The sequence below is a fragment of the Alternaria incomplexa genome, assembly GCF_024043165.1.
Source record: "Alternaria incomplexa strain BMP 0042 chromosome Unknown scaffold_3, whole genome shotgun sequence".
Lineage (NCBI taxonomy): Eukaryota > Fungi > Ascomycota > Dothideomycetes > Pleosporales > Pleosporaceae > Alternaria > Alternaria incomplexa.
In genome coordinates, this window is record NW_026249852.1 from 361,459 (window position 1) to 371,094 (window position 9,636).

The 9,636-nt window shown below is 53.5% G+C and overlaps 2 protein-coding genes across 2 annotated transcripts; both read left to right on the plus strand.

Moving 5' to 3' along the window:
• Nucleotides 1–3,502: 3,502 nt before the first annotated feature.
• Nucleotides 3,503–6,039, plus strand: J4E90_002486 (uncharacterized protein; the record flags this gene model as incomplete). The annotated part of the gene is made up of 2 exons (XM_051432066.1): nucleotides 3,503–3,578; nucleotides 3,623–6,039. 2 exons carry the CDS (start codon nucleotides 3,503–3,505, stop codon nucleotides 6,037–6,039), a joined length of 2,493 nt encoding a protein of 830 aa, XP_051293488.1.
• Nucleotides 6,040–7,094: 1,055 nt separating this feature from the next.
• J4E90_002487 (uncharacterized protein) lies at nucleotides 7,095–7,841 on the plus strand (the record flags this gene model as incomplete). The annotated part of the gene is made up of 1 exon (XM_051432067.1): nucleotides 7,095–7,841. One exon carries the CDS (start codon nucleotides 7,095–7,097, stop codon nucleotides 7,839–7,841), a length of 747 nt encoding a protein of 248 aa, XP_051293489.1.
• Nucleotides 7,842–9,636: the final 1,795 nt, after the last annotated feature.

Here is a 9,636-nt window from a genome sequence, read left to right on the forward strand (position 1 = left end):
GATTCCCACACTCAAGCATTTCTATTTCTACCAATTAGTGTATCCTGTGGCACTGTTCTTTGTCAAGGCTAGTATATTGGCGTTGTACCATCGTATCTTTGAGCGGTTACAATTCCGGTACAAAGTGTGGTCTGTAGCTGCATTTGTCACGATCTACACAATTGTGGTTGTCTTCGTCAGTGTGAGTTCGTTACTCTGCTTCATCTGGAAATAATACTAATTCCTACAGGCTTTCGAGTGTAGACCCAAGCCATCACAAGCATGGTCACCTACGTTCCCAAAGGGATGCAACAATTTGCGAGCTACCTACTTGGCACTTGGAGGCATCAATATCCTTACTGATATCACAATCTTTCTACTACCCTTTAAACCCTTTTGGAAGCTACAGCTAGATTCGAAGCGGCGATTTGCGCTCTTTGGCGTCTTCGGGGTTGGAGGCATCGCCGTCGTTGCGTCAATAGTAAGGGTTTATGCACTATGGCTGTACAATGTCACCAGAGATATATCGTACGATTCGATATTTGTGAGTAGCTTCCAATGTGGCCCTGCTCGTCGAGATGCTGACCGTAACTCAGATTCTTCTTCTATCACAGATCGAAGTAAACGTCGCTATCATCTCCGCCTCGGTTCCAGCCTTACGGCCACTTCTCTGCAACACTTCTCTAGACTTTAGTCAGCCGGAAGCGTATGGTAGCGGCTATCGACGTACAGTCAGCAGTGGATCTACCATCAATGGCCGAAGTGATCGCAATCTGATCGAGTCTAGCGGTCAAATTTCGCTTCTCTCGATGGAGAGGTGTAGGCCGGTGATAGAACGGAAAACCTCATGCGGAAGAGGAGTGGATGGAACGAGCGAGGATTCGGATCAAAAGGACGATGGTATCACGAGGACAACGGAGACAACGATAGAATTTGAGCAGTTGCCTACCGACACCCTCCCACCCAGCAGGCGTTGGATGACTACAAGGCATTTGAATGGTACACGGTAGAAAAATGACATGTGACGCACTACACAGTATAACGAATTTGACTTGTAGGATCATGGGAACGTTCACTATCAACCAATTGACCACTCGTCTAAGCTTCAGACTTGACTTGAAGACCTCTTCCCACATTACACGCGCCAGAAAGATCGCATCAAGCAACGAGGCAAAGTGACGCATCCTAAAACCACAATCGCTCTGTGTTCTGAACTTCCGCATAACAAAGACTCATTATTCCACGCCACAGCTCCCTCGTGGTACCATGCTCAAAGAAGAAGCATCAGCATGCCGGGAGCTAGTCCAAGAGCCCCGATCGTAAATAAGAACATCTCCCCAAAGCCTGAGGCACTTCCAACGCGAAGGTTGGCAGCAGCGCCGGAAAATTCTGCTGGAGTGGAGGTACTAGGCGATGCACTAATGGTAGTTGATGTAGCGGCTTCCGAGGAAGTTGCATCTTCTGAAGATGTGGTCGCCCTTGATGATGACGAGGCAATCCTAGACGTTGATGCAGGGGCCAAAGTCGAACTCGGTAGTGGTGTTGCCTCAACCGTAGGCGTCTCTGACTGTGTCTCTAGAGCAACGCTGATCGAGGCACTGATAGATTCGGCCGCAGAATTGGCGGCGCCCACATCCGATGCTGTCAGCGAGAAGGTGGTGTAGTACGTCGTTTCCGTGGATGTGATCTCGTAGGTAGCCTCGAAGTAATAGTAGTAGTAATAGGTATAGTAGTATGTCAAAGAGTAGGTGTACCACGAGTAGTCGACAACAACAGGATCTGGGATTGAGGTTGCGGATGGTGCTGGTGTAATGGAAGCAGAGGGTGGATCGCTTTGGTCAATGCGAGGAACTTCAGAGTATCCGTCAGGGCAGGTCTCGCCGGGTAGATGATAGTAGTCGCCTGTGCAGCATGTACCAGTAGGTGGGATGCATGGGAGATCGCCTGATAGTATTAGTCTCGGGTATGGCTCAATTGGAAAGGGTATTCACCAGGGCATACTGGAATCCATCCAGGTGAGTTGCACTCTTGAAGCTGACGAGGAGAAACGCCAGGCGCTTCCTTGAGAGGTCCCGCTTTGCCAGCGAATACGGAGTACGAGAAAGCGCTCAACAGCACTAGCGAATGAATGAGCATGATTGCTAATAAGAAACCGACTCTTTATGCAAACAAGAAATGATGATGATGATGAGTGAGATGGCTGTTGAGGTCCGCTGGTGAAACAACAGAATAGCCCTCTCAGCCTTCAGCAACCCCAGACTTTATACCACCATGCCGCCAAAAGAGCAGTAAACATAGCCTACCTGACAGCCTGCCTGGCAGCCTTCCGTGATCGCAGATGTCAGCTCTTCATCTCCACTGCTGCGGTTGTGCAATATCATGCTTGGCGACATGTCGTTGTTCCAGGAACTTCGCCAATAGGCCTTATTACGGCACGCCACGAGAGTGAAGTGTACAACGCCTCAACAATCCCATTGGCGGCCCATGGACGATGCGAGAAATGCGAGGAAACACGTGAAGTGTACCTGGGGGCCGAAATCGGATTGGCCAATCAGCTATGATCTTGGTCGCTACACAATATTGAAAATAGTGCTGTAGGTCGTATAAACCTTCAGCCGCAGTCTCTAGACGGTGAAGATGTCCCTTGTGCAGACCGGAAAGTTTGGGTCAAGCAAGTATGCCTTGCGCCAAGGTGGTTGCAGAGCTCTTGCTGCGGCGAGGCGTGTACCTAGGTACTGTCACAAGCAGCCTACAATGACCACCATCTGAGCTTCCTTGATTTAGAGGACGGCATGATCTGCACAACTGCTCCAGTAGGATCGTTGGTAATTCTTCACTTTATGGTTTGTTAGGACGCGCTCGTCGATGCGCGCCCACAGTGAGCCACGGGGGTTCAAGGCGAGGTCGCGGTGTGCATCATGTTGATAGCGTGAGGTAGCCAGATAGACCGCTGCTCCAAGTCGCACATGCATTCTGCTCAAATGCTGAAGAGCGTGAGCTCGTGATGCGAGATCTGCCGAGGAGATAGCAGAAGACGATCAGACTTGGATCTGGCACGCAATAGTCGTGGTGCTGGCATGAAGATGATCGCATACGAACTCATAGCCGATGCATTGCCTGGCGTCCGATGATCCTGTGTGTCGCATTCCTGAGGGCGCGCAAGTCGTATGGCTTCCCGTGTTAACGATCGGGGGCTGCAGCAGAGCTGTGAGTAGAGAGAAAAGAAAAAGAAGATAGACCTGAAAGAGATGACTAAGCTTTGCGATGAGACGTGGATGTGAAAGTCGATGGCTCATGTGATGGCGTTCTCCGAGCGATCGGGGCCGGCCGCGTATCTCCAGTCTTGCAGGGTCCAAGGTCACGACCCGACCGTTCGCCATCGCGTGTCCCCCACTTTCGCAAACACAACGCCTGCTTGCGACCAGATGGGTTTCTTCGCAAACTCTCCTACTTCTCTCTTCGCTCCAGGCGGATACGGCTGACGAGTCCCGCTTGTCCGATGCCACGCAACACAACAAGCACCATGGGCGAGGCAGCACATGCAAGCTACAACAATGCCATCGAAGAGCTGCGCGTTAAGGAGTACCCCATGCTGCAGGGTAAGTCGGTAGAGTATCCTCGTGGGCCTATGCTTACTTATCAGACACGACGTACCTGGACCATGCCGGCACCACGCTCTACTCCAAATCGCTGATCGAGCGCTTCTCGGCCGACATGATCGCGAACCTCTACGGCAACCCCCATTCCGCCTCCAATGCCTCCCAACTGACGACGCGGCGCATCGAAGATGTGCGGCTGCGCCTCTTACAAATGTTCAACGCCGACCCCCAAGAGTTCGACGTCGTCTTTGTTGCCAACGCCACTGCTGGGATCAAGCTGGTCATGGATGCATTCCGGGATCACGACGAAGGATTCTGGTACGGCTATCACAGGGACGCGCATACGAGTCTGATAGGGGTACGCGAGGCAGCGAAGGAGCATCGATGTTTCGCTTCGGATGGCGAGGTCAATGACTGGATTGACGCCCAAGACACTGGAGTTGGGTCGCCACAGCTGTTTGCATATCCAGCGCAGTCCAACATGAACGGGCGTCGCCTGCCGTTGGACTGGTCACACCGCATGCGTACGGGCAAAAGAAAGCGTGTCTACACCCTGTTGGATGCTGCGGCACTTGTCTCAACGTCGCCTCTTGACCTCGGGAATCCTGACGAGGCCCCCGACTTTACGGTATTGAGCCTGTACAAGATGTTTGGCTTTCCCGACCTGGGCGCCTTGATAGTCAGGCAAGCATCAGCATCGGTTTTCGACAAGCGACGCTACTTCGGTGGCGGCACAGTCGAAATGGTCGTGTGCTTGAAAGAGCAATGGCACGCCAAGAAGGCGGACGCATTACATGAAAGGTTGGAAGACGGCACTCTTCCGATACATAGTATCATAGCGCTTGATAGTGCCATGGCCGTCCACAGGGAGCTCTACACCTCATTGGACAGGATTTCGAGCCACACCACCTATCTCGCCCGGCAGCTGTACGAGAGACTTTCGTCGTTACGGCACGGGAATGGCGAAGACGTCTGCCACGTGTACAATGACCCAGCCTCCAACTATGGAGATTCGCTTACCCAGGGCCCGGTTGTTGCGTTCAATCTTCGCAACCAATGCGGAGGCTGGGTGAGCAATGCAGAGGTGGAGAAGTTGGCTGCAATCAAGAACATCCAACTCAGGACCGGCGGACTCTGCAATCCCGGTGGTGTTGCCTCATCGCTAGGATTGGCACCGTGGGAGATGCGAGAGAATTTTTCTGCCGGGCAGCGGTGCGGTAACGATAATGATATTCTGCGTGCGAAGCCGACCGGCATGATACGCGTCAGCTTTGGAGCGATGAGTACCCTATCGGATGTGGACAAGTTTGTTGGCTTCGTGCGCGAATTCTTCGTTCAGGAACGCCAGCTGGTGGACACGTCTCCAATGATGTCTCCTGCTGTAGAGCCACCAACTCAAAGTCGCTTGCACGTGGAGAGCCTATCTGTCTACCCTATCAAGAGTTGTGCGGGGTTCAGCGTACCGCCCGGTAGTGCATGGGAGGTGCGCCCAGAGGGTCTTGCGTGGGATCGCGAGTGGTGTTTGGTTCATCAGGGCACCGGAGCCGCACTGAGTCAAAAGCGCTACCCAAAGATGGCTCTCATACGTCCCAGTATCGACCTCGAGAAAGGACTTCTACGGGTGAGCTTAGTAGGCGCTCTGCAGAACACAACCGATATGCATGAGATCACTGTGCCTCTCTCCGCGGATCCACGAATGTTCACGGACGGAGGTGTATACAAAGACGCAAGAGCCAAGGTCTGCGGAGATTCTATCGAAGCAAAGACCTATAGGTCGAGCGACGTATCGGCATTCTTTACGCGGGCTCTTGGGGTGGCCTGTCACCTTGCACGCTTCCCTGCTGCTAGCAACGGGAGCGCCACCTCAAGACACTCCAAAGCGCATCTGCAAAAGTACCAGAAGGCGGGCGCTATGCGAGTACCCGGCGCTTTCCCAGAAACGGTTCCCATTACGCCCGGCGCGTGCGTTTCGAAGCCAATCTTACTAGCAAATGAGAGTCCCATCCTTACTATATCACGATCGAGCCTCAACCGCCTTAATGAATTGATCAAGGCAGAGGGCGGTAAAGCGGCGCAAGCAGAGGTGTTCAGAGCCAACATCGTGGTTGCGGAGAACCCAGCGTACCCGCCTGGGCTGGAAGACCCGTATGCGGAAGACGACTGGCGCTACCTCCAGATTGGCCATCAGTACTTTGAGATGCTAGGAGCGTGTCGCAGATGCCAAATGGTCTGCATTGACCAGCAAACCGCCGAAAGAAACCAGGAACCCTTTGTAACGCTCTCCAAAACACGACGTTTTGATGGTCGCGTATACTTTGGCGAGCATACCTGTCATGTACCCTGGGACGATGTGCCATCCCCTCTAAGGCATAACCCCACCATCACGGTCGGCGATGCAGTAAGCCCTATTAGAGAGGATGAGATACACCAGAACAGCCACCTGCAGGCCCTCGTAGGTTGAGCCACCCAGGCCGCCCAAGGACCAACTCTCTACCCTTGTTGGTACGCGACATAGCTGAGTATGCTTCGAGGCCACACGGCCGCAGCTTTCGCGCGTGGCTTCAGATGGTATACAGCAGGAGACGGTAATTGGCCAGGTAGCTATGTACAGTGTAACAGAGATTAGACGGGCGGGTCGCCGAGCACACGGCCATGGAGCAGTTGAGACGTTGATGTAGGCAACGTGATAGGCATACGCAACTCATGGGAAGGCCCATGTGTAAGCGCTGGTAGTGATGTTTCAACGGCGAACCAGAGTCAGGTGTCTGGTACGTAAGAAAGGTGGCAGATGGCATGAGACGGAAGCGCGCGCGCCCTCCGAAGCAACATAGACAGAGACAGCGGCTGCAAGCAAGACATAAAATCGTCTAATGCTCCCACGAGATGAGACGCACAGCTTGCACACAGCTTCAATTTGTTTCCAGCAACATCGTTCATGAGGCACATTCCCTTGCTTGCTACTTTGCCTTGATCTGACGCCAACGTCTCATCAGCTCGTCTCAGAATCTCTTACCGGGCAAACTACCAGGTCGCCACGTTCAGCTTCAGATTACGAGCTTGCCTCCCGCACATCGACACCGCACATCACACACCCGAAAGCTACGGGGCGAATCAGGCGCGCTTTCAGGCCGGTCAGAGTCTCGAGACCTGCAGGGGCTGAACAAATCACACATCTTGTTTCAGCGTTGGGCAGCGAATCGAATCCCTGTGGAGGTGTTCGCCAGTGCACGGGGCTGCATATCCTAGTCCTCGGCGCTTAGAGAACGCTGGGACGCTTCGCGCCCAAAATAACCGGACACGACCCATACAGCGGCCAACAACAACAGCGCATCCGCGCCAAGCTAGTGTCATAGTACATACAATAAACACTCTCGTCCCCAGGCGCCAAACGGTACCTGTCTGCCTGCCTCGCTCTCTCACCCCTCCACTTTGCTGTGGAAGAAGGCATAGCACAGCTTGCAGTAATACCGACCAGGATCCAAGTCATTCGTTCACCACCACGGTACATTCAACACCATGGCTGCCACCGACTCCAAGCCGACGCTGTCTACACTCAAGACGCCCATGTCTGCCACCTACCCCTCGGAACTCAGGTCGCCCATGATAACCTCAGCAACCACTCCCATCTTTGCCAACATCAAGCGGGAGGATTCGGATCTCAAGACACCCATCACGCCACCAACAGCCTACCTGGAATTCCTCAAGAACTTGTCACCTGTTCTCTCAAGCCCAATGTCCACTGGTACCAGCTCCAAGTTCGTCTTCGGTGACAGTCGCCCCACCTCAGTAACATCATCGGCCTCCAGTGCGTCCTTCACATCGACATCAGCCCCAGTAGACAAGGACAAGGACTCGCCAGCAACTTCAAGATCCAGCAGCTGCAGCAGGTGCGACACCACCAAGGACGAGCCACCAATGTCTGCACCACCAACCAAGCTCCAGACCGTCACTATCCCACCACCATCACCCTTCACGCGGCCCCATTCAGCGCGGACACCCCGCCTTTACATCCCCCAATCACCCTATTCGCCCGCTGCAGTACGGTCACCAGCAAGCGCAAAGTCCATCCAATCACCATTTTCTGCCGTCTCCTCGCCCAAAACCTGGGATGCGGATAAGAAGACTGGCCGGTCAAGGCGCGTTAGCGTGCGCGAAGTCGTTACACGGACAGTGACATATAGTCGCACACCAGTCGACGCGAAAGCTCCACAGTTTCCGCAAATTGACCCCGCACCCCGCGGCAAGAGGAGGAAGGTCGAGTAGAGATGCGCCATCGTTGCGCAAACTACCGCTTCAGAACTGGCCCCAGCATGGGCACCCGCCTAGTGCTACACCACGATACTCTTCCAAGCTCTGCCCTGGTGCATACCGTAACGCTTTGAATTCCCATTCGCCAAACGTCTACTATTTTACATTATACACGACTTACAACCATCCAACCCGGCCACTTCAACTAATATCTCGGGTCCAGGCGATCCGAATCGCAACCATTATCTTCAACCATCATCATCCAACATCAATCACGACCGCGACATACCAAACCATCACACCATGAACACCTCTCCCACTTTCCCTATGTTTACTACCCCACATCAATAGGGAGCGACGTTATGGCCACGTCACTTCCCTCTCACGACCCTGTCACGGCGGAAAACATGTCTTCGGCGTTGGGGCTTCACCATTACATTTTACCACATTTTACTAGCGGATACCAATATACAGCGGGCGGGAATGCGCCGGCGCTGTTTGATTGGCTAAGCGAGTACGGAGATTACCTCTTCAATCTACTCGAGAGAGGCGACCAAAGGACGATGCACGCACGCGCGCGCACGCACGCAAGGTTTCCTACTTGCCATGTGGGTGCGTTGCATGCAGGTTTTACTGGTACTGCAGGTGTGTGGACATCTGGAACGCGCCCTTGTGGTGATAGGGTGGGCGGTAAAAGACACGAAAACAATAGCTCTTGCCGCCGTACTCGATTCACCTTGGGCGAAGCTAGCGAGGTCAGATGAGTGGCTTCTCCACTTGCAGTTCCAGGTTTCCCAAGTCGCTGCAGTATCAGTACTAGCCCAGAGAGAGAAAGAGAGCGAGAGAAATGAAACATGATAACCTACTATTCAAACTATGTTCTCTTGTGCACAATACTACATGTTGATCTCGATTGATTTTCGCGGCGGAACTAACTACGATGGGGTATGCAAAGGTATACTACACAAGATCCCTACACATAGAACCACACACCGCTCGGTCACGCCGGCCGGTGAGAGAGAGGGAATCAATCGAACGAGCCTCCTCTGGTGGTCGGTCTGCCATTTGCTGTTTTGGCAGACCGCCTTGTGACGCGGACACGCATACCCGCCGTAAGAAGCCAATATTTCCCCAGATAACGCATGGCAATCTATATGCGCTTAGTCTGCCCAATCAACCTCCACTGGACGTTAGCCACCCTCGATGTAACAGGCCACGACCTTCCACCTTTCAATATTCTTCTTTTCTTCTTTTTTTTCACCTCGGCAGGAGCATGCAAACCACCTCGCCAATCATACATGTATGCTGACGGACATGTCAATATCCGCCCCCCAGTGTTCTTGTGGTGGTGCTGCGCAACTACAGTAAACAGGGCGGAAAAGGGCGCACGGTACGCTACCCGTTTGCCGCGTAGGTATGCAACGCAGCTGTCATGTCATGTCATGAGGGAAAAAAGCAAGCAAAGAAAGCTCAGGCCCAAAGTTTCCCAAGGCTGCGTAACCTTCCCGCTTCTTCTAGCTCGGTATGGCGAGTTGGCCAGTGAAAAGGACGAGATGGGGTGCGCAGGGATGCCACAGGGGTGGGGTGGGCGCTTAACCAGGGCTGTGGAGACGGGTGGCGCTAGGTGGGCTTGGGGTCGCCGATTGCTCACGTTTGATCATGTGAAGGTGGGCAGGAATGGGGATGCGGATGAGGTTGCGGATGCAGCTATTGAGGTTCGCTAGGGTGGTATTTGGAGGTTGGAGTTGAGGCGGTGGAGGTAAATTGGAGAGTAGGTGTTTCTTGTTGATGAGGTAAGTGGGTGCTGCGC